We start from the raw sequence: 25751 nt of genomic DNA, 5'->3' as shown, positions 1-25751 counted from the left end.
GATTTGAGGCCAGAACAGCGACGCCAAGTTAAACATAAATGTTTTAATGGTACTATTTACAAAAAACAAAAACAAATCTGCTTTTTGATTAGGTTAACTGCTGCAACAATCAAACAGGTACATTGACATCTTGCTTAAACTACGAAAACAAAAAACAGTGATTGAATGGCTGTGGCATAAAACAGGTGTCAAATGAAAACAACCAGTATTTTTTTGCATAGCAATTAGTTACTTATGGTGGTGTGGGGGGAGGGGAGGGAGGGGGGGGGGTTATGACACACACACACACACAAAATCCATCTGGCAAGAGAGTAGTCTGGATATGATCATAGTGAAACTATTCAAACGGCAGAAAATATTCCCTTCAATTGAAAAACCTGAGCTCGGGAAGATTTGGGGGGGGGGGGGGGGCGCTTCCAGTTGAGGGCTTCTACATTTCAAAAGTCTGCAGAACAACCAGATGGAAAAGGAAGTCCGGGGGCATTATCATTTTCTTTTACCACGATTTAATTGAATACAGTAACGACTGTAGGCTGAGATTGAATTAACAAGCAGATTGTTCAACCCCCCCCCTCCCCCACCCCCCAGTCTCCCTTCCAGTGTCAATTTCTTTTTTTAAATAAGTATCTCTCATTGTGTGCCGTTGTGATAAGACTAACATTAGCATGTTTTTGCAGCATGCAGCAGCGCTTTACTGTAGGGCAAGTGCTCAGAAGACGCCCAGCTCTCCCTCTCCCTCTCTCTGCATGTGCCACCACCCTCTTTACAAAAAATAAAACTGAACTGAGTGAGAAGAGGCAGAGCTGTGGACTAAGGAATGATTTTTACTATTTAAAAAAAACACAAAGAATGTGTTACAGACACAAAGACGTCAGGAATGAAAACAAAAGCAAACAGAACTTGGCAGTTGGAGAAGTGCTCTGGTGATTTCAGGCGACCTCTAGAGGGAGAACAAGGGAACCACATCTCAAATGTAACCTGTTTATTTGGACGAGGAGGAGCAGGAGGAGGGAGGGGGGGTCTTTTTTCTTGTTTTGTAATTTGTCACTCCACTAAAAATGTACATGGGAATTACAAGCAAACTAGTCAATAGAAAACACCCTTTGGCCATATTTTGAGGAGTCCGCTACATAGTGCGCTACAAGTGTACACGCGACGTATGAAACACCACTAAAGCCCCCCATGTACATTGTTTAGCCTACTACAGAAAACATTTTTTTGTAATGTGTTGTTTTATACTTTTTTTTTTTTTTACATTTATCCTTTTTTTCCTGTGACAAAACAAGTGTAAGGAAGGCTTCTATCTCCATAATGTTCACTAAAAACTGTGAAAAGTATTAGACTGATGTTTGAATATCAAACAACAGGAACCCATTTAATATTTTTATTCCGCTTTGAGGTTCTGCTTGTTAATGCCAGAGAGGAGCTGTGGGTGGAGGGGGGGGGGGTGGTGGAGGTGGGGGGAGGGGGAGGCGACCTCAGCTTGTCAGTCATTCATCGGTGGGCGGTGGCCTTGTGTTTGGTGCCGCTGTCGTCGTCAAAAGGTAACTCCATGTCGTCCGAATCCAGCCGCCCGAAGGCCGTTGCTCGGCAACCTGAGATGCTGCGCATTCTGGGCCGGACGTCGTCGCTCTCCGGCTCCGGGGCGGGGTCCTCCGGCAGGGGGAAGCCTCGCCGCTCCCACGGCGCCACCGTCTGCAAACACCAGGCGCGCGTTACAACCCGAAAAAACTCTACAGCCAGTAGGGCCGTGTGCAGCAGAGCTCCTCACGTACCGTCGTACTGATGTAGGCGCAACAACTGATCAGCAGGCAGCAGAATGCATTTCTAAACTGTCGGAGCTACTTGTCTTAAGTGTATTGGGATGAATTGATCCCATCATGGAAGCTTTCATAGTATCTGATCTGTGATCATGCAACATCGCAAACAACCAATCAGTGCTTAGAACAGCACGAGACGCTAGCTGCTTAGTCCCTGCCAACCAGCACATGGTGATGCTTTCAGACTGTGCTTACAGATGAATTAAGAAAATCAAAACTACCAAGATGTAAATATTATTCCCTTAATGGCATTCTGTGGCAGTAGAGGCTCAGAAGTCCTCGTCCCTTCCCGATTGGTCTAACGAGTACATACCCTCTCCTCAAAGGTGAAGTCGGGCGTGGAGCAGCGCGTGTCCTCGCTGGACAGCAGCCGGTGCGAGTCCCTGGAGCAGGGCGTGTGGGGGTTGGAGGCGGTGTCGGGGCTGGGGGGGCTCATGGGCGACGGCAGGTGGCTGTAGTCGTGGAGCAGGGGGCAGTGGCCGGGGTCGGGGGACGCCGGCTGAGGGGTGGGGGGGTTGGTGCCGCACAGCAGCGGCGTGGTGCGCCCGTCCACGGACTTGTACGACCTGCGGAGAGGGAGAGAGAGCGATGTCAGACTGAAAATAAATAAATGCGACATGGGTCAGGGACTGTGGTCGTAGTGGCGTTTCTGACCTGCTGCCCCGCCTCTTAGCAGGAGCCAGAGCCATCCAGGTCCAGCGGGATCGCTCCTGGTCCTCATAGGGCTGGTGGAGCTCAGTGAAGGCCGCATCCGTCAGGTCTTCCACCTACAAAAGCACAGAGCACCGTCAAGACCGTCAGGCGACATCTTCATTAAGTCACTGAATCGTAATAGCTACAAAAACTACTCATTTGATCCAGATTTTGCTTCCAGTCACTTACATCACAGTCGATGTAGATTATTACATCAAAGATAACCTTCTTAATGAGATTCTGATCTACTAGAGATTTAACCTTGAAAGAGTTGGGCTTATGACCACTAGGGGTCGCTGCTCACTCCCATCCAGTCAGTTCATGTTTAAAGTTAACGTGTTTTATAAAGTAGATGAAAGGCTTTTTAAAGTGAGCAATGTGGATGTAACAAAAGGAGAAACAGGTCGTGGCTCACCTCCCGCTCGTCCTCCTCCTCAGTGATGTGCTGACTGAAGATGTCCACTGATCGCCACCTTCACGCAGAAAACCCAAACATGAGGGAACACCAAACCTTTATAGTAGAAGATATGAACAGAGAAGGAAGCCAAGCACTGGTACACTCACCTGGGCGTGAGGATCTCTTTGTACTGCAGCTTCTCCACCCGGGTGGTGGCAGCCACAGACATGGGGATCACAATGTTGTTGATGTCGAAGGAGCTTTCACCTCGTCTCCTCTTGATGGGCTGCTGCTGGGGGCAGGAGACAAAAATGAGCACCAATCAGGGTTGAGGATTTCATCTCGAAGACGGTTCCATCAACAAAGTCATCATCACTCATTATTTATCAGTGAGTACTGGCTGTACGAATACCAAAGTTTCTATTCATTTATCTGGATAATTGACCTCTGGAAATGATTGAATTGGGACGTTCAGCTCAATTAATCAGATGAATGAACCGTAGCAGACGTGTCAGACAGGTGCTCGTGTTGTGACTGGAGAGGCGGCTTCCTCAGACCTTTCATAAATAACGCAGACTGTTGAAATACGTGTATTTTTACTGACACTTTCTCTGATTTAGTAACCGTGGAAAATAAATAACTAATTACATTTACAACAGTATCTCAATAACTTTTAGGATAGAAAAGTAAATTATTATCTTTTATATTTATGGTCTGGATAAATGAGTCCCCTTTCATGTGGAAATTCAGTCAAACAGAACTCCCTCACTCCCTGAGCCTTAAATATTCACCCCAGAATGTGAGGGCAGAGGATTATTTGGGGGGGGGGGGATGCATTGCGGAGAAGCTTTACTGCATCAGATGTTCAGCCATATTTATTGCAGCTTAATAATGCTGTGAAAAGAGACAGAGTCCTAGAACATGGAGGCTTTCTGGGTCAGTGCAACATAAACACACTGACTGGATATCCACATGGAAGGAACTCATTCTCTTCTTCTTTTGAGACGGTGCTTTTTAAGAAGCTACATTTGAACCCGACACCGTCCATTGCCATGTAGCCCCGGGTTCCTTACAGGTGTGCTCTGGATGTTCTGGCCCAGTAGCGTTGAGTTCTCTGAAGACGTGGACAGCTGGCGTGTGAGGGGGCTGTGGAGGGACGGGTGCATGTTGGCCAGCGTGGGGCAGGGGCCGCTGGAGTCCATGAAAAGCTTCGGGGAGGCTGGACGGGAGACAGACAGATTTCATTTTTTAAGACGACTGATTGGACCAAACCCTTCATGAGATCTGACGACACAACGAGTGTGACTCACTGTCGGCCCGGTCCAGCGAGTGCTCTCTTAACCTCTTGCGGCTGTAGTTCTTGTCGTAGGGCCCTAGCGGCGAGGAGAGGCCCTGCAGCCGCTCCGTCTTGCACACGGCTTGGCCCTCGAGCCGCGCCGCGGTCAGAGCGCCGCCCCCCCCGCTGCTGTCCATCGTCCTCGGCTTCTCAGCACGGTTCTTATAATGACCCAATCCTGCAACGCCAGGAACCAGTCACACATCATCATTAGACCAGGAGTTGATGCACAAGCTATTCAAGGCAAAAGATTTTAGAAAATAAATTCAACGATGGTCTTAAAGCACTTCTGCCCCCCCCCCCACCCGGACTTATGCGATTCACCATGCAGGATATGTATTGTGGGACTAAAATAAAAAAGCACAGAGCTGTCTTTAAAAATCAGCACTGGGAGAAACATCTTTGTTAAGAAGACCTGGACTGAAATAACAACGACCTTCGACCTTCAATAAAGTGTTACAGTGAAAAGCAGCAGGATGACAATACATTGTGTCACAATGACCCAAATCCTGAGGAGGTATTCAGAATTATTTATGTCACACAACACCCTCTGCGGCACTCGTACTTACTGACTGCCATGAGTGAGTTGGTGAACTTGTGCTTCTCTTTGGACGAGGACAGCTTGTGTTTGAGGGAGAGCTTCTTCAGGGGTTTGCTCCTCTCCAGAGACTTGGCCTGCCACTGGCTCTTCATCACCTGCTGCAGACGAAGGCCAATACAAACATCTGAGGAGGAAGGAGACAAAATGGTTTTATTTGTCCTTAATTATTACAGAGAGGCCTTGCTTTGTATATATTTCCATGATGAATGTTGAAAGGAAGTAAAGCAGGAAACGAGTGCGTGAACTCACCGTCGGGGAAGGAGAGGATGGGGTGGACGCCAAGATCCAGCCTCGACAGGCGCTCCAGGGTGGGCTGCTCGTACTGGGGGTCCTCTCTGGGGGTGGGCCAGCCACCGCACATCACACAGCTGGGGTTCACCCGGCAGTTACACTGGACACAGCTGCTCCTCTGGGCCTGTGGGAGAGGACACGAAACCACGTGAAGCTGTGGACAGTCACAATGCAGCCGGTCAAAGTGCAAAGAGTCTAATTCTCGTGATGCATCAGTGTGTGGAGACAGTACAAATGGTACCAATAGCAGCTCTTCTTGTGGGCCACACTAACAGAACATTTAGTCCCATTAGCACAAATTATTCTACGGGGATTTAGACAACTCTAATTGATTTATCAAAATGCAAAAGAAACAAATTATGCTCTCCTCAAATCAGAAACAACACTATTTCATGTGTGAGCTGAAAACGTTGTGTTTTGTAGAGCAGTGGTTCAATGTTTTCTTTCACGACCCACTTTGGAGGAAGCAAAATTGTCCAGCCCCAACAAAATGGTCAAAGTTAAAATGTGTGACATTTATGCTATTTCAAATAACGGTGGAATTATAAATTGCAATCACTTCCAAGTAAACAATCATCTTGTTCGAACAATGAAAATAAAGTCATCTTTGCTATGTTTATTGCGGCTGTAATGAAACCCTTTTTAAGACAATAAAGTACAACCTGTAAACAAAACAGCGAATATGCATAAGTCATCTAATACTGATAAAAACATGTTTAATCCATATTAGTGGCAAATCTTTTGAAACCAGGGTTGCAGACTGGATACGGTCTCTCAATTCATACTCAGTGTTGAGCTTGGATCTGTAGAGTTTGAGAGGCAACAGCAGTCTGTACTTTTCACTTTTGTAATATGGGCTATTCTAAATAAAGTTTTTCAAATACAATTCAGAATTTCCCCATGCGACCAGCTGTAATACCACAGCGACCCACCAGAGGGTTGCGTCCCACAGCTTGAGAATCATTGCTGTAGAGGAAGACTATTAAATTAATGTTTTCTATTATAATTAGGGAGTTTGTCTGCCAGCTCCTGTAGTCATACGCCGTTGGTTGTTTATACGGGTTGTTTGTTGCAAACAATGACAAAGACCTAAAGTTGCCAAAACTCTTTATGATTTAAATACAGACATGAAGACAAATGTAATATTTCTTTCCTTGTATCTTCCTGTTGATCCTGTTCTTTTTAGTTTCTAAGAGTTAAGTCTTAGACACAAGCAGAACACACTTCCTTTTCCTTTCAACTGCGCAAATGGTGAAAAGTGGGAGTCGATATTTCACTTGGGAAGGAGCGATCTTGTTGCATTATGTTTCAAAGGGACTCTTCCTCTGAGTGCTGAGGGGGGCGCGGGGGGGGGGCTGAACAATCGGCTCCATGTTTCTATTTTCCGCAGCTAGACCTTGTGAGTCGTCACAAGGGTTATTTCCCTTCTTTGTTGTTTGTCCCAGTTTTTTATGTCATTCTGCCGTTTACAAACACACAAACTAAACAGCCAGTGACGCCTGCAACACGCAATAGAAAAAGATCCAGCAGGACGTGGCGCTCACCTTTCCGTTGAGGTTGGGCACGCCGTTGGGCTGAATGAGGCGTCTCCGCCGGCAGCTGACCAGCGGCCTCGTGCGCGAGGCCGTGCACGTGCTGTCGTAGGCCGACGGCTGCTGGTGTTTGGCGTCGGCCCCCTCCGCCATCCTGTCACAAACCAAACGAAGCACAGTGAGGTCACGGGCGTTTGACCTTCAAGACGACACACAAACACATTTTGTCTCAAGTGACAACCAAGTTAATTAAATACATCAGTAGGAATCTGATTGTTTTGGTTAGTCGAGATGAATTAGACATCGACGGATATCCGGTTTTCTTTTTTTGAATGTCAGCATTTAGATACGGTGTGAATTAGTCATTTATTGGCAATATCTTCACAACTTAATCTCAGTAGCGAGTGTCATTAGGCCTGCAAGGATTATTGTCATCGATTGGTCTGCCAATTTTCAATCATTTCTGTGATCAGTTAAAATGTTATATTTATATTATATTTACAATAGCTTTATCAAAAAGACTTTTAGCTTCACATCATATATGAGAAAGAAAAGAAGGTAGAACGAGTAAACATGTAGCATCGAGAATTAAAACAACCCTTCATTGGATAACTTTGGTAATAAGTGCGAGTCAGAAAGCAGGTCCCCTTCTTGGGAAAAGCCAACACACGGCCGTTGGGGTCATTTTATCAGCTGTACCTGCTGAGGACGCCGTTAACCGGCTGTGTGTTTTGACCTTTCCACGGGCCGGGCTCTGTGTTGGGGATGTGGGCGGCGCCCGTGTGCTCCAGCCGCTCTGAACCAACATCCTGCATCGACAGATAAGACAAAGCCAGTGAGACTACACCTCGCCAACGGGCCGACCAGCAGCGCTGAGGAGACACCCGGGACCTTCAGGGAAGCTACAGAAAAGACAGAGCCAGCACCCCCGCCTCTGTGGCCGTGGGTTAGTCGGGCCAATTTGACCCAAAGAAATGAATTTTAAAAAGATGCATGGAGAAACTCCAGCTTTCACACAAAGATGAACAATATCTCAAAGTTTCAATCAAACTGGTTCTGTCCTCACAATTTACAGGTCTGATTATAGTAATCCAAACTACAGCCCCTCATTAACAACTGTTACAGCAGATTATTCTTTGTTTGATACCAATAACCTCAGCAAAGACACAATCATGATGACAGTTGTCCACCAGGATTAGAGGCCACACCTGCACTCGTACCAGATAAACATTTGTACCAACAGTTCAAATTTAAAGAGAAACAGGCTCATCCTGTAATATGACATTTAGTAATTATCTCAATATGATTTGAAGAAGCTTATTATACAAAAAAAGCCAACATCTGATTCATTGTGGATGAGATGGATAAGAAGCAAACATTTAATGTCCACCAGATGCTTTAGTGGGGAAGAACACGCTGTTGATGATGATCAGATACCTATAAACGCTCGGATTATAAAACGTACTGAGTGAAGTAGGTCTAAACAAATGTATGCAGGGAACAATTACATATTAAAAAAAAGATGTTTCTAATTGTATTATTTTTCCCACGTCAGTGTTGTTTTTATGAGAATGTTTGAAGCTTTGTATTTCCGTCAGCCTTAGTTGCATCATTAATGCAACAATGCATCAACCAAGAATACGATTTCAGACATTTCTGCCCCAACGATCACAATAAACATGAAATCTCTGACCAGGAAGTAGCACAAATAGCGGAATACTCAATAAGAGAACGTTATACTGGAAATGCATCTTAACTGACAAGCTGTCACAAATTAATTTGGTTGAGCCCCAAGAGACAGAACATGACCAGAGCACACTCCTCCGTTAACGTTCCCTCCTTCCCCTACCTGAGCGTTTGCAGCCTCCGGCTTCACTGTCCCACCGGCAGCTCCTCCACTGGGGGAGACCCCTCCCAGCTCCACGGAGCCCTGAAGGATCACGACTCGATGGTTACACGTTGACCACGAAAATGAGAAAAGGCTTAGACATTTTAACACACACACACACACACACACACACACACACACCTTGCTGGCACGGATCTGTCTGTAGATGTCGGTCTGCTGTCGAATGCGGTACTCCAGGTCCGAGATGTGGGCCTGCAGCCAGTTCCAGTGGCTAATGATGGCGGCTCTCTCCAAGGTGTAGCGGCTCTCTGCTCGCTTAAATCTGGTGGGTCAAAAAGGGGGGGGGTGATTGCTTGTTTGAAGAAAGAAATAAGTAACTTGCATAAGTTCAAATCAAGCATCAGAATGGGAAAGAAAGGGGATTTAAGTGACTTTGAACGTGGCATGGTGGTTAGTGCCAGACGGGCTGGTCTGAGTACGTCAAACTGCTGATCTACTTTGGGGTCATGGATCGTTGGTCAAATAAAACATTTGAAGATGTCGTCTTGGACCTGAAAAGTCAATTTTTCACTATTGTCTTACATTCAAAGATCATTAAATGTTCAGATTAAGTGATAATAAAAATAAACAAGCAGCTCCATTGAGTTGTAAAGCATGTGTGTTGAAGGCCTGTTAGGTCATGACGCACCATTTCAAACATAATGCATTTGAATGAAGCACTCCAAACTGATTATTTAGAGCTCATTATCTGGCAAGTATCCGAGCAGTTCCCCCATCAGACCGCAGAGGTCAGTGAATCAGCATTACACAAAGCTACCAGCAAAGGCAACTGCAGGCTCCCTGGAAAATCCTCATCACACGAACAACATCACAAGGGATTGCATCACAAGTGCGGGTAGAGTATTGAAACATTTTGGGATTTTCATTGCACTGCCTTCCTCCATGGCAAACAGTGGGTGCCAGCTGAGAGCCGAGTACTCCATTTTACCAGTATGACATGCAGAATGGGCATTTCAAAGGCAGACATGAGAGGAAAATGTCTGCTCTTGCACAGCACCGCAGTAACCACAGAGGGCGCCGTTTCCCCCAAATGCCAGCTGCAGCCAACAAAGGCTGAACAATGAAGAACAAAAAATGACTCAGATGGCAGACAAAGATAGACCTTGCACTGCTTTGCGCTTTCTCCACCCCACACCCGTCTGTTTTCAATTTACAGAGCAGGATGGAGGAAGTGGCGAAAACACTATTGCTGCGGGAGGGAGAGGAGATGGGGTGGAAAAGCTCTGGCAGGCTGAAGAGCAACAGACGGGCTTTAGAAGCAATCTACAGGCCACAGGGTGGGGGGCGGGGCGGGCTGTTCACAGGACAGTGCGGCAGACACCGGGATATCCAATAATTCAAGCAGGAATCCTGTTTATTGTGGATCCGAGCGGAAGGAAAGGGCAGGCTTCGATGCAGACGCCAATCAGCGCAGTGACAGGATACCACGGTAACGCAGTGGCAGCGTCACCTGCTCTCAACACAACCCTGCACAGGTAAACAACCACGTACTTCCCTCACACACAGCAACGCTACAAACGCCCACAGCTGGTGCATCGGATCAATGCACTGGAAATGTATTCATTTGCACTCCCCCGGGTCCCCTGTGGAGAACCCTCCCAAAACAACACTGGTGGTGGAAAGGGAGTGTCGCACGATTTCCTGACCCGTTTTGCCTGTGTGCCATGATTCACCCAGTGATGGAGGACAGCTGATCTACCAAACAGAGAGCACGCTCAGGACGTACAAACCCTGACATGGAAGATGTCCCGACATGCGTTGTTCTGCTTACAAACTCAAGTAGGTCGGTCAACAAAAGTCACGAGAGAAAACAAGGCCAGGTGGTGGAAAATAAGTACATTTACTGAAGTACAGTTTTGAGGTACTTCCAGCAAATATTGTGCTCTATTTAACTTTAGTTAGCAGTCATACAATCTAAAAAGAGTTGGACTGATATTAGTTGCCGAATATCTACAGTAAATATACAGTATAATGTAAGTAATTAGAAAAAGTAAAATCTAGTCTTACATCAGCAGCAGGATGTAGAAATGATCAAATCATTTAATGATCTAATTATATTCATTATTAACTGGGCATTATTACCATTAGTGCATTTTGAGGCAACCCTCCCGAAAAAAAGGATTTTGCTGCTGCTGTTCATAACCCCCCCGGCGTGGACATAGATCTTTTCAATGTGTGACTTAACAAGGCTGAGTTGTTCAGAGAAATAAAGAGAAAGGCAAATTAGGGTTGAAGGAGCACATTGAGCGGGGTGGATGCTGCAGGCCTCAGGGGGGGGGGGGGGATGGGGGGGATTTACACTATGCATCCCAGGTAAAGGGGGGCTACAGCTAGAGTTTCCTAAAACATAAAACACAAATACACAGAGACCACTGAAGTGCAGTTCCCTTAATCGCCATGGTAATAGAGGAGGGGTCATTTGGCGGCATTGAGAAATACACCCCTCACCTCTCACACACTCTCACACACACACACTAAGAGGTCAACCCCCCCGCCCTCTAACCAGGACACATCCCCCCCACACCCCCACACCCACACAAAGCACCAGCGGCAAATCAGTACAGCTTTTGTTTTGTGCTCATCAGCACATTCTCCATTGAGGTGGTGATGTGGATGAAGCACGCATGTTGTACGGTGTATCCATGTACCACACGGTCTCCGTCATACCAACACCTGGCCCGGTCGCGCACAAAAAGGCCTCAGAGATCCGAAATCGACAAAGGAACCAGAATACGGTGCATTTCAATCACAGCTCTTTTCACTTTCTACCACCATTTATGAACCACATCTAGTGTGTGTAGGTCTGTCCTTCACTCCGTGTTAATACTGAAGGGTAAACATATTATGCAGTACACTAAAAGTCACTCAATCATTGTCTCCTTTCCCTTATTTTGCTCATCATTTGATCACTTAGCTTTTTGAGTACATGTTGAGCAGAGCTTGTAGATGCAAGTCTGCTGTATAACTGAGGTAAAAGACACAATATACCTCATCAAGCAAGCCAACGTAATAGTGTTGCTTGTACAGGGTGCGGTTTGCCATCACCGCACTAGAGTGAAAGTTGAGCTTTGTTTAAGGAAGATCTAAACACAATTGATTTTAGGACCAAAGTAAAATAAAAATTGCAAAAACAATCTTCAGAAAGCCACAGAAAATCATATCCTGTAATAAACAAGCACACAGACAATAATTAATAAGCACCACTGTGAGAATCAATGATTGCAGAGATGTGTTCAGATGTCTCTTCTGACTAATGAGTTCTAGTTGAAAATGGAGCTTGGATTTGTCCCACTTTTATTGTTTCATCAAGGTTGGGTGCTATTCATTTAGTTAATGCTATTAATTACAAACAGGATAATGAAGTCCATATTTTGCACATGCTGCCAATAAAGAGGGTACAAGTCTCCAAAACCCAAATCACCTTGCAACAATAGATAAAACCGACCTCAATGCCAAGCTCTAATGCAGGATGTATTATCTGAAAGCAGTTAGTGGGTGTGAGACTAAATGGATTTGCAATTGATAAATTGATTGACACTGTTTATCTACATAGATGATGAGGGACCTGTTGTATGAGGATTAACAACAATCTATAATAACTCCAATCTGAGAATATTTCATGTTCATGAACATTATGGAGGCAACTAGTGGCTCCATAATTCTCACTTTATCGTACCCATGTTTACATTTTGAAACCCGAGATCCGTGTACAAAAACCCACCAGCGGAATAAGGTTAGCAGAGGTAGAGCAAAACAAAGGCCCGCTCCCATTCCACGGTTCCCTAGGAAACAGAAAATAAAACCACTTTGCATGTGTGCTCCACAAACCATGCGGTTATAATTCATGAAGGGAATAGTTGTCTTAAATTCTGATCTCTAGAATAGAGGATTTTCAAAGCCCACCAAAGGAGCAGATAGCAACCCAGACCCAGAAAAGCACGTTTCTTTTTCCTGTTTCTTGTACTCCTGATGTGCCAGGCTGGCTGGCCGGAGTTCCATGGGACAGCTGGTCAAACTGATCCACAGGGAGAAAACGGCTCAGAAGCCGGGATTGTTGAGCGAGGCGGGCCGACAGGGTGTGGGGCAGAAAAAACTAGAGAGGGTGAATTCAGCCTGAGAGCTGCAGCAGACATTACATAAACGGGGGAGGGGTTACGTAACGCCTGTGGGTTTGTGTTGAGGAACTTTTGCCGAGCTAAAACACATCCATATGTGTCAAACGGGACAGACTTATGCAGGCACACACATGCACACAGCTAAGCCACTCAGACTGCAGAGTAATGCTGAGCCATAGCATGAAAGGCCAACCCGGCCACCCGGATTCACAGGCAGCAGGCTGAGAGGCATTCATACGATAACACTGACCATCCAGCCATGGGTTTATCATCAGACAAGACAGAAAGCCTGCAAACCGCGGTGCATTTTAGTGCTGCTAGGATAAAAGGCTTCCCGCCGTTTTTAAAGTCTGTGAGCTATAATGTAAGCTCTTAGATTTCCTGATGCCTTTGCCTCATTGCTTCATGTGACATGCCTAGGTGACAGAGATAGAACTCCATAAAGCATTCACTGCCATCTTGCAGCTTGTGCAAAAGCAGATTGAAACCAGCCCCCCCCCCTCCCGCAGGAGGCTATTGAGTCAGGTTCACAGACGGGCTCCGATGGCTACAGCAAAAGTGGCACAACAGATGTTGGCAGGCCACCCAATCTTCTGAGTTACTGGAAACCCGTCTAGAGCGCGGCCGGGATGACGGGATTAGTCGGAAGCAGCGCGCCTCATCCCAACAGGTAACCAAAAATGGGTTGTTTTCCATAGCGTTGCCAACTCAGCCAATGGGCCATTGTGGTTACATACTTCACAACTTTGTTGAAGACAAAACATGTTCACAATGAGGCAGGGTTGCAACTCTGCCATCAAGCCGTTCTTTACCATTTGCGGTGACTCGGCAATCTCGAGTAACCACGACTGGACAACATGGAAATAGAAAGGACTGCTCTGCCCTAGTAAAAACAAATCCACAGACAATAAAAGCTTCCACACAGGGACGAGTTCTGCACACTTTGGACGTAGCAGTTGCTAACGCAGTGACGAATGTTGCAAGAAGCTTTACCTGCTTCACAATAAGAACCCATATAATGGGTGGCTGTCATGGCAACAGGAGGACAAGATGCGTCATGTTTGCTGGAACTGAAGATAAACTAAGAAGAAAAAGAAAATGTGTTTGTAAACAGTAATTTGTCCGGTTTATTTAAGTCCATCACAGGATGTTGGTGGCGATTAGAGGAGAAACACAGGGATGACTGTGAGGAGTCATGTTACTATTGCAGCCAGGTTGCTGCTGTCGTCCTGCCGGTAAATCTGCATAATACCGCAATGGATTTCAGATGCTTTCTCATGCACAGAACTACATCTAGGAACCTCTAACAGACAGTTTAAAACCAAACCACAAACATGATTCATATGTGAGCTCAGCAAACAACCAGAGCTGGTTGAGCATTAACACAAAGGAAAGGGGAAAAAAGAAAAACCACAACACTGATCGATAACGTAGGATATAATCATCTGTGCCAACAGACCATAATTACATATCCCATTCATACACACCTTACAGGCCGATAATTGATGCAGCCTGTCACCATGAGTTACTATGGTATTAATATTTATGAGGTTTAAATATCTAAATACTTTTGGTTCAAAGGTTTTTTTTATAGCTCATCCAAACATTACTGAAAACATTTAAGTTGAAAAATGGTCCTTTCCAGTTTCAAACATCATGACGCCGATATGGCTGATGACAAACAAAATAATCCCCTGTAAGGTTTACAAATGTGAAAAACCCCTCCAACTTTCAGGAATCAAATCTCCCTCGTCTTTCATATTAATTACAAACAAAGAGCTAGATCATTATATAATATAACACATCAAAAATATCCTTCACAGAGCTATTTTGTGAACGGCTAAAAGGCCTTTATTGCCTCGATCATTTTATGACTGAACAACAATATATACATGAAACTAAATGCCGTTGTAAAATGACTGTGTACTGTGTATGCCATGAGAGAGTACATTGACCTGCTAGAATGAATATATATATATATATATATATATTCGTGATGACACAATGAGCCTCATTCTAAAAGCGTATTATCCATAAATGCTGCTTACTGTCGCTCTTCAAAGATCTCACAACACACACACACACGCACGTTAACGCAGGAAAGGGTCATAAAATCTGTATTTTGGCTATGTTAATAATCTGCCTAATTCTACACAGGTCAGTAAATCTATTATTGCTGCTGACCCACCCGCTGTATCCCCCCTTAAAACAATAATGACGCAGAAATTACGACTCTTATGTAAACTCCCCATGGAATTCATTTGTAAGCTCCTACTAAAGCAAACCTGACAGCACAACAATCTGCAAGCAAAAACTGAAAAACACAGGTTCTGAACACATTTTTGGTTTCGGTTTAAATCAAAACATTCAGCGGCTCTGTGGGCGCTCGCTTGTTCGCTGTGCAGAGAAACAGAGTTCGGTTTCAGCCTGGGCCCCACTCAGGAGGAAGCGCTGTGTTTCAAGTGAGAGCTTTTTTTTAACAGTCTAATTGAACCTGTTGGTACCACCCACACGACTACACACGCTCTCTGGGCGAATGCTATCTCTTCCCCTCCCTGGAGTTTGACCCAACCACTACCGAAGCAGTTAGTGTTGCAAGGCCCAGAAACACAGGGACTTTCACAGAACAGTTCAAGAGCACCACGGAAACATGAGTGTAACGCAAGATTCACTCGTATTAACTTTAAATCTTATTCTCTTGTACAGTTTCACTGTGAAAAATTTTAATACATAAATGCTGCCTCCCACCATTCAGCCAGAGCCTCAGCAGTGAATTCACCAGCACCGCAGAATTGTGTGTCACGCTCTAAATAAGCTCAACGCCCCAGTGGAGAATGGGACACATTTACTTACATTTTGACATGTCGCTGCTCAATGTCCACTCTGGTCAGCTCCTCCTCCTCCAGGTCGGAGTCCCCTCCAGAGCTACTCTCCGTTACATCGGAATCAAAGGCGCTTTCTGCAGAGTGGAGGTTGGCCGAGCCGCTCAGATACAGCCTCTCCAGCTCCAGGGGCATGGAGCCGCCTTTCAGGAAGCGGCCGAGGCTGTCCCTGCTGTTGGAGGAAGAGTGACGCCCAGTCCTCCATGTAGCGGTAGGGGTTGCAGTCTCCGACTTGCGGTTGCTGACCAGAAGCCGGTTGAGAGCAGAGTCCAAAAAGCCCCCAAGCTGCTGCTGGATGTGCCGCTCCACCTGCTTGGCCTGCACAACCTGGAGGCGTTTGCGCAGGCGCCGAAGCCGGCTTTCAATCTCTGATTGGCGGCTGCTGTTGAGAAGGGTGCGCTCCTTTACGTGAGCTTCAAGGCTGTCCGAAGAAGAGCTACAGGGTACAGGAGGCTGCGGTGCAAGTGTGCAAGGCGGGGAGCCCTGCTGACTGCTACCTGGTCTCTCCCTATCAAAACCCTGTGGCTGGCCGGTAGTCATGTGTGAATCAGCCTCCTCCAAATTCACTTGTTCAGTGGAGTTAGGGTTGTCGTGACTGTAGGGGAAAAGTGCATTAGGCTGCAGCACTGGTAGTTCAAGGTTTTTACAGTCTGTATTTTGAGAAACCCCAGAAGAAAGCTTCTGTTTAAGGGTTCCTTTCACCGGGATGTGTCCCGATAAGGTGGTCGCCAAGGTCCCAGAATCCAAGGGCAGGTTCTGGGACTGTGAGTCTGTGGACTGCTTGTCGCCATTCAACGCCACCACACAGCCAGGGCCGGACATGGTGGCAATCTTCTTGGCCAGCCCGTTGACCGGTGCCATGGGCTGGTCACCTCCGTTAGTGCTGCCACTCATGAGGCTTTTGAGCTGACCGCCAGACAGTTCGATAGCCTGCCTCTTCCTCAACAGGAAGTCTCCTCCGCCGTTGAGCACTGAGCTGGGCAGTATTCTGTGGTTTTTTAACACAGACTGTTTGATGAAGACTCCTTGCAACTTGAGTGACTCCTTAGTTGAGGGCACAGGTATCACATCCGAGTATCGGTAAGAAGCTACGAGTGGCTGGAGCTTTCCCAGGGCCGAGGCCTGAGCCACAGAGTCGGCTTGGGGCTGCTGCTGCTGCTGCTGTTGTTGTTGTTGTTCCTGGTCTACGACGCAGAAGTCAAGCGGGCAATCTTCGGGTGCGGCCTTGCACTTAGCTGGGCCGCTGCTGTGGATGAGGATGTTGCTAGCGTTACCGTTGTTCTCTGCACTGGCCGGTGAGAGACTTGAGGATGGGGCAGCCAGTTTGAAGCGGATGTGGTGAGCTTCGGCTGGGGCATCGGTGAGAGCGGGCGCCATTGCAGCCATGCAGTGCAGAGGGACGGGCACCGCGGCCTGCTCCACACCACCCGCTTACTGCCCCACCTGAGGACAGCCTGAATAGGACGAAGACAAAAGAAAGAAGGACAGAGGGGGGGGGGGGGGGAGACAAGGAATCCAATTAAATTCTGTACTTGTATGCATATTACAAAAAACACTATGTCAAAGTTAGTCTGATCCCTGAGGGAGGAGGGGCTGTTGGGTGGAAATGTTTTCCCATCAACAATTCTCAGGCAACATTCAAAACCGTGAACGCGTTGGAACCAAAACCACGGCGTGTAAACAACCGTACGGACACCTAGAACATGTTTAAATATTGATTCATCCGGCAGCTCTCCCAGAGTTTAATTTGTATTAGTGCATTCAGAATTATTTAAAAAGCAGTGAAGTCAGTTAACTGTACAGCCAAAACAGTTAGGAAACGCTGAAATGAGAGCTTTCAAGTAGTGGGGTCCTCATAAGCTTGCTTTGACATCATCAAACAGACGTGTGGGTTTAATAGTGGAGGAAAACACATCAAAAATGTATTACAATAATAGAAATTGTATATAATAGAAATGCAACATGACAACGGGCTTTCTAAAATAAAACATACAACTGAAAGACCTGCACTACAGGTTCAGTAAGCTTTAAGAGGGAGTGGAAATTTACTATAAAAAAAGATAAAGTGGCCTTTCTAAAATATTTGGCACCAGACAGAATCAATGAAAATGCTACCACACCTTGTAGAACTGCCTCAAAAACCAAGCTGCAGCTGCACTTTCTGGTGGGAATTTGTAAAAATGAATCACGTAAAAGGGAGAAACACCTCAAATTAAGAGGCAACAGATGAACAGTCACTCTCCTTCTCATGCTTCACCTGCTTCTCACAAAATTTCCATAAATGTGGTGCAGTTTCTATTGTAATAAAGATATTACATTTATCAACAGAAGCCCTGATCCAAGACCCAAATAAAGCCGCAAAAACGAATGGTATGAACTGACCTTGGTACATGAAATGCTAAAGATATTTATGGAATAACACTAGAAATCTGAGCCGCTTCCCAGTAAGCCATTGAATAATTCCCACTGCACCCATACTTGTGGAAACAAGCCTTCATCTGGCATCCACCTGCATGGCTCCTCTTTAAAGAACATGCTTTTGGATTTCAATTTGGATGAGGGGAAGAAACCAGCCAGACCCCACATTTGGCCTGGTTAAGTCCACACAGGCGGTTTAAGAAGGTGGATTTAGGCTCTAGTATTAGTCCACAGCACATGATGTCATCCTCACTCTGTTCCTGGTAAATTAGCTGCTGAATCATTTGAACCTGTCCATTTTCCCTCCATAAGAACTGCCAGGAAATGCTTATGTTGTTAAATATGCGAAAAGTCGATTAAGGTGGAGCCTGTACGTTGGTATTAAAACTTTAAAAAGCATCCTTTTTAAAAGAAGCCTCACTTCTGCTGCATCTCCCCCTCCCGTCTGCAGGGTCAGACAAACCGGGCTCAGTATTTCACCGCAGTTTATAGTCAGCGCGCACTACGCCATGTTGGTATTTCCGAAGCGTATTATGCAATGCGATGCGATTCATCCGCCTACAAACCTCCCCGTTCAGCCAGAACACGCCGAGCGGGGACATGCGAGGAAACGACGCTGGACGAATCAACGTGCGCCGCAGCGCCAGAACCTCTGGAAACCATCTGGCTACAGATGCGACAAAAACAATATGCCCACAGCCAACGTCAGCCGAGCATAACGTAATCACCCAAATGTCTTCCTGGGGTTTACAAAAACACATTTCGCCCCTCAACGAAATGCATTAGCGTCCGATAAAGGCTATTTCGTAATCCTTAATTACACATAGAGACACAGTTCGGACCAGTCGCGTATGTGGTATTGAGCCGTGCGAGTAATGTATAAAATAATAAGTCCAGATATCAGATAAATATCTGAACGGTGTCACTTGACACACTGCGTGTATATCAATGCGCTCCGCGTCTGGCTAACGTTAGCTCGGGGAGAGGGGGACTGATGCAAGAAACACAACCTGCTCCTGGAGCTAGCGTGCGGATCCAATAAGACAACTGCAGTGAGACGCTTCCAACCCGTTATCACATTATGGACTGCAAGATGTTGTCTGATTAAGGAACCCGACGTTGGACTTCAACGTCAAAGAACCTCTTTGTGCAAAGTAAACATTTTAGGCACCGACCGCGTAACGTACGCTCCACGGCAGTGACAGTTTAAGCCCCCAAACCCGTCAAAGTAACGCATGTGGAACGTCTAAAAAGACCCGGTGACACATGCATGAACACCGGAGTTACATCCAGGTGCTGTAACGTCCACATTAACCGCAAAAACCATCCCTCGTTACGGATCACAACTTATCCCTGAGACTGATGTAGAGCGGAGGCGGCGTGCGTTGCAATAATACTACGGGAATAAACACCGACGGGCCTGTTGTGGTACACGGTGGCCAGTGGTCCATCGGAGGATACCGTTAATGCACAGAACGTCTGAAGTTGGGAGTAGACCCCTGCCTGTCTAGCTAGCTCGCTAACAAAGAAAAAGGAGGAACCTACCACGTGACGAGGTTGCACTATCCGAGGGAATTTCGGCAACAAACCCCCAGCAGTTTTAGTGGAGAAAAGAAAAACAAGGGTGCTAACGCACACCAAAAAACACGATTGTGGATCGATCAATCTGCCATTTGGTACCCCCACCCACCAAAAAAAAAAAAACAGCCAGACTTCCCCCGCCAGCAGAAAAGGCCCCAGTCGAGGAGCCGCTCGGGTTCTCGTTCCGGATTCAGGGCGAATCAACGATCCACACCTCGCTAGCAGCTAGCTGCTAACAAGCAACGGAATATACACCACAAGGCCGCGAAACGCTCCGTTTCTACCCCCGGGTTGCTTCACACGGGGACGATTTCCACGATAATCCGCTACCGAAAAAAAGCGATTCTCTGGCGAGCGAGGGGTAGTCCAGACGGTGCGTTTTGACGCGAGTTATTTTTCTCTCGTTTTAGGGAGAGACGCTTAGAAAATGGCGGCTAGCTCCTCTCCCTCGGATCTGAGTCTGACAAACAGGAGGGCTGTGTGAGCGCGCGCGTGTGTGTGTTGGCTGTGTGCATGTGAGCGTGCGTGTTGCTTGCTGGTAGGCGGGAGACATTTCTCATACTCGCCACTAGAGTAAAGGGCAGATAAGAAACGGTATTAAAGCTCAAAGAAATATTCCAAAGCAGGACATTGTCTCACTAACAAATATGTCACTTTAGCGCTTTAGTTAGTGACGCACCGTGGGGCCGATGTACCGACGTATTACTCCTCCATGGTGCACTAAATATCCTTCCGCTTCACGTTACGCGCGGGTCTTTTTACGTGGTGGTTTGTTGTGTTGTGGTTATATTACGAGTAGTTCCTCCTGTTCGTGACCCTTTATGTGAAACTAAACACAGTCGTCCAAACCCGGCTCCGTCACTGCGAACAGGAACCGATCTCTCGGCAAACAGCAGCACTCTGTGGCCACTAGAGGGAGCTCCTCTGCAGCCACAGCCCCATGGAAGACCCCACTAAAAGCAGAGGGAATCCAATACTGTAAATTAATAAATAGCTAAATGCTACTATTAAGGTGATACACTGGCCTTTGAGATGTTGTTTAGTCTGTGTGAGAGGATAATCATTTGAAGCTGTAGTTAATTGGTTGTGTTATACTTGTTGTTAAGATGACACAGCAGAATATTATATTACTCAGCTGTATAAGATGACTGTCATCAAATAGGAATGGGTATGGTTTTATATTTATGACTAAGCCCCCCCCCACAAAACCTTTTACATAAAATATCTTCTATATTATAAAGCAGCCATAATGTCATAATTACGTAGTTTTACAAATGTGTAACTACGTGATTAAATACCAAGTAAATATAATCTTTATTATGTCTTCAATCTGGTTCAACATCCCTCTACTGCTTTAAAAACACAGTGCGTGTTGCGCAGGTATTGTATTGCAGTACATTCTGCAAGTATTACAAAAAATAACTTTGCAGTGTATTTGTTTATATAGAACTATAGCAGCTTGTCCTCATTAGTTAAGAAAAGGAGTACCTGAATTTAACAGAACGTAGTTTGATATCAAGATTAAGAATCAGATACATTTTGTTATCAAATGACCAGGAAATTAAACTTGACAGTGATATAATATATTTTGGAATTGTTACTTAATCCTGTTCAATTGCTCAGCTGAGGATGTTTCTTTTTTTTTTGTTCCTCGCCTGTTAGTACTTAATTACTTTATTCTATGACATCTAAATAAACATCATCACTTCCTGCGCACGATAAGACTGACTTATTGGACACTAGACCTTTTCAATGTTGTGCTGCTTGCTTGTTTGGAATTTTTTTGTAATGCAAATTATTACAAACTCCTTATTTCCTACTGATCTTCCACAGTATCAGACTACCAGCGTGTCATTGACCACAAGCAAAATAAAGATTAAATGATCAATATGTGCTCATGCATGTGTGATTGAGAGAGAACTACAATCAAAATCTACATAGAAGTATCAGATGGCAAAATACAAATGACTACGTTAAATAAGTGATCTCTTCACTTTGATATTCTGCATTTATCCTCGTCATGGTTTGAAAACCAAAAATCCATCTATCATCTTGTCTTATTCCATGTCACCATAGCAACAGGCCAAGCAAAAGTTGCCCATCCCAAGACTCCGATGGGCAACATGCGTCGGTTTCCCTCCCAGTCTGAAATGCCTCCGCAGGGATGCGCATGTCTCCCGATGAGAAGCACCTCGTTGTGCCTCCTCTCTGGGCGACAAGGTTAACCGAGCGGTCCAAAATATGACGCTCATTTCGGGTTCACTAGTATCCACCATCGGACCCCACAGAGCCCCCGAGTAAAGCAGGAACATCAATAGATAAAGACAAATCAACCACTGCTATTAGGAAATACCTGTATCTCCATTGTGGACATCCTCCATTCAATAATCCAAGGGGGCATCATTCCAGTTACCTCGGATGGAAATAAAGTGGCACCTAAGAACAGAAAGTACAGACGATCAAACATTAGTTAAATCTTACGGTCAATAAAGTTTTTAAACGTCCAGCTGGTAAGCTAACGCTAACTGGGCTAACGTTAACCTACGCGAACGTTATCGCTGCAAATTCATAATGAAAAAGTTTTACATGTTGAACAATGTTCAAGCTGAGCTCGAGAAGACACAGGTTGCGACGGGGCTGGGGCGTTGTTTATTAACCGGCCGTGTAAAAGAACGCGCTGCCGGTCATTTTAAGTGATATAATTGAACAGTACTTTCTCCCGACGCCAGATGAGAAGCTAACGCTATCCATGCTAACGTTTGACGTCGCCAGCTAACGGCCAATAACAGCCGAGTAAGCTAGCGGACTGGGCTAACGCTAGCTTGTTTGCTTCCCCCGATCCTCACACTGACTTCTCAATGACTGCCGTTTCTTTTTTAAGCACGTTTGGCATAAAAGTGCCCCGAAACATCCGACCGGCTGAAATCAGACAGCCAGTACTTTCACTACGGTGACTCTTTTTTTCCTAATAAGCGGCGCGTTCGTTAATTTTGAGGAAAAATAAGACAAAATCTTACTTACCTGCTTGTCCTGTTACTAACCGTTTACGACTTGATAACAACCCCCCCCCTTGAGCTCCCATTGGCCGACGCTTCTAGGCGACGCCTCCCATTGGCCGCGCACGCCTGTCTGTCACAGCAAATGCTCGTACAGCGGAAATGTGGGACGAAAGTTCATTGCACGAAACTTCATTATCCAAAATATTGTTTTTTCATTTGAAAATGACTTATCAACCTCCACGTTATTAATGAAATGGATGCTTTTGCTGCCCTGTTAGAAGAGCCTTGTTTACACTTCACTGCATGCTAGCTACTTAGTCCATCCTGGTGAGGGGTTTTCACTCAACACAACTGCAGTATATGATATTTTCATTGCTTTGTCGAACGGACTTTAGCATCGAATAAACCTCAGTACGTCCCAATACGTCGTAGACCACCCGCAGATGGCTGCTATTGAGTTGGTTCAATATGTTTTATTTGAATTTTTTTAATTGCTTGCTTCACATGCTAAAGAGGCTGTGCAGCTGGTGTTGTTGGGATGAGAGCAGTGTGGTCCGGTTCTCTCGGTCCTTCACCTCAAGGGAGAGGAGATATGAAAGAGGAGATGTTTCCTTTGTGAGAGTGGAGTTAAAGCTGGAGCCGATGAGACAGGAGACACTATGGGACCGGAGCCGATGAGACAGGAGACACTCAGGATGGGTGGAAATCTAAAACGAGTCACTACATTTGTTCCACATTCAGATCAAAGAGGATCATTCAGATGTTTGGTGTTATTGGCCCTTTTGGGAGAGATGGTGTTACTTTAATGGACTTCACTCACAGGATTTCAGCATGAGGCCAGAGATTTGTAATTGACCTGTGATCATCTGTAAAAACTATTTTGTGTGTTACGTTTGAGAAAAATAAATAAACACTGACCAACCGACGCGCACATCCATTACAGAGAAGCAATCCAGAGCCGTGACGCATTTATACCTCGGGCTTCTTTTAAGGAAACGCTACTTCACAGAGGTCAAATCCAATTTTTAATCGCAGACATTAAATAGTTCAGCAGATAAAACATGACATTCAGTATAATATGTTATATATATAATACATTTAACCTTCTGCTTCAATTTGCTTCGTGTCCCACACTTTGATGTACTGTATTACACATGGTACAGTTTTTGTATCATGTTACACTCTGCTGATAATAATCACAATTAGTCTGAGACGAGGCCGATAACGGATGGAAATAGAGACGAGTGTTTGGTTTCAACCGGCTATTTCTGGCACTTCACTAGATAATACGCAATATGTGCCAACAGCACATTTCACTGTAATCATCCAACAGCCGCTTTGGATTTAAATATACAAACACACTGTGAAAAAGTATTGTCACAACCTGACTCAAGGGCCATGACAAAAGAGGGAAGGAGGCAGCGTAAATGATAGAAAGTCATTTATTTAACAAAGGAATGAACTAATAAGCGTCCGGATGGCCGCAGAGGGATTTATTTTGCTGCCAATACATTTAAATGCAATATTTTTACTTAGAATAGTGTATTTCTACACTGTGGTACTGCTACTTTAACTGAATAAAAATGATCTGAGTACTTTGTCCATCGTTTTTAGTTCACTAGCACATCGTCTCTCACATCTACACTTAGTTTGAAATGAAATCGGCACCTGAGCAACAAAGGCATTGATTGATTTATGTAATTTATCAACACAGCATTTCACAATAATACACATTCAATTAGAATAGAATCAAATAAACTGATGTATATATATATATATATATATATATATATATATATATATATATATATATATATGAATACAATGTGAAAAGCCAGTAATATATTTATGGTGGTGTAAAGAACTAAACAATATTCAGCAAGCTTTATTATAGTGTTCATATTTTTGTTTCCACGTCGGTGTTGTGGGTCTGTTGGACCCGCTGCATTTTGGGCTCATTAATTCATGACAACGTGAACTACTCAACAAATGTTCACTTGATCCCAATCAGAATCTAAACAGCAAACACGGTTCATATTGAGTTTCCCCTGAAGAGGAAGCTGACCACCTCGTCCCACCTCGTCCCACCTCGTCCCAGCTTGTCCCACCTCGTCCCACCTCGTCCCACCTCGTCCCAGCTTGTCCCACCTCGTCCCACCTCGTCCCAGCTTGTCCCACCTCGTCCCACCTCGTCCCACCTCGTCCCACCTCGTCCCAGCTTGTAGGACGTACAACAATTAGTCCCTGAGTCCCTCAGCCATGTCCTGGATAACTCTCATCCCTTGATTTACATCCTGGCGTCCTCCATTAGTCCTTATTTTCTTTCTGCTAACTCTCAATTAGAAACAATCATTAACCTTTATTAGCTTCCACAGTGCCTTCTAATTTATTCGTTAATTACATTTCATCTTTTCTGCAAGGGTTCATTCCGCTAAATGTTTCTGAGGCGACGTGCGGTTTCAGTGAAGCAGCACTAGGTGGTGCTGTGACATCACACTGAGCATCATCATCATTATCATCGTCATCATCATCATCATCATCATCATCATCATCATCATCATCATCATCATCATCATCATCATCATCATCATCATCAGCTGTTGGCCAGCAGCTCTTCTAATACATAAAGAGAGAAATCCTTCAAACATTTCATTTGCTAAGTGGTTGAAGGTGCTCACATTGACGTATTAAGCATATTCCACATATTTGAGGTTTAATTGAATATCTCTTTTCATACTACTAAAGAAATGACTGGATGAAGAAAACACACTTATTATTTATTCTGTGAGATTCACAAGATGTATAAAATAATTCAAATGAGCTCCACTTTAGAGGTGTGATCTAATATTATAATATAGATATGAATATTAGTCTACACATGGTGTACTTCTGTTTTTGGTAGCAGTATTTTTACTGTGGTATTACTACCATTTGTGGGTTCTGTTAAAAGTAGATTATTATTATTGTGCATTATCAATCAGCAAGTATAACTTTTCCTATGAAAACATATTTCTGTGTTCTATTAAATTGTCATTAATGTCCACGGATGGATATCATCAATTTGGTGGATAAACACTTTATTCATAATTTAAGTTAAACATGTACTGTAAATGGCTCTTATGATATATTTAATATAATAGTCAAAGACCCACGTTTAGTACTACTAATACTTTATTC

The 25751-nt window shown here is 44.9% G+C and overlaps 1 protein-coding gene across 5 annotated transcripts; it reads right to left on the bottom strand.

The window, feature by feature from the left end:
* Positions 1-23: 23 nt before the first annotated feature.
* Positions 24-22638, bottom strand: LOC119213117 (KAT8 regulatory NSL complex subunit 1-like). Of its 5 annotated transcripts, none has more exons than XM_037464154.2 (16): positions 22597-22638; positions 21929-22011; positions 15548-17030; positions 8700-8841; positions 8520-8600; positions 7370-7479; positions 6683-6824; positions 5097-5262; positions 4816-4971; positions 4221-4433; positions 3984-4129; positions 3078-3202; positions 2929-2986; positions 2475-2587; positions 2134-2386; positions 24-1695 (listed from the first exon to the last, which is right to left on the bottom strand). In XM_037464154.2, exons 3-16 carry the CDS (start codon positions 16960-16962, stop codon positions 1495-1497), a joined length of 3321 nt encoding a protein of 1106 aa, XP_037320051.2. In that variant the 5' UTR covers positions 16963-17030; positions 21929-22011; positions 22597-22638; the 3' UTR covers positions 24-1494. The 5 variants fall into 5 exon arrangements, with proteins under 5 accessions (XP_037320051.2, XP_037320052.2, XP_037320050.2 ...); XM_037464155.2 differs by lacking the exon at positions 22597-22638 and adding an exon at positions 22162-22572; XM_037464153.2 differs by lacking the exons at positions 21929-22011; positions 22597-22638 and adding an exon at positions 19540-20454.
* Positions 22639-25751: the final 3113 nt, after the last annotated feature.

The sequence above is a fragment of the Pungitius pungitius genome, chromosome 21 (genome assembly GCF_949316345.1).
Source record: "Pungitius pungitius chromosome 21, fPunPun2.1, whole genome shotgun sequence".
NCBI lineage: Eukaryota > Metazoa > Chordata > Actinopteri > Perciformes > Gasterosteidae > Pungitius > Pungitius pungitius.
The sequence above is the reverse complement of the archived record's forward strand: the minus strand, read 5'-3'. Positions and strand labels throughout refer to the sequence as shown.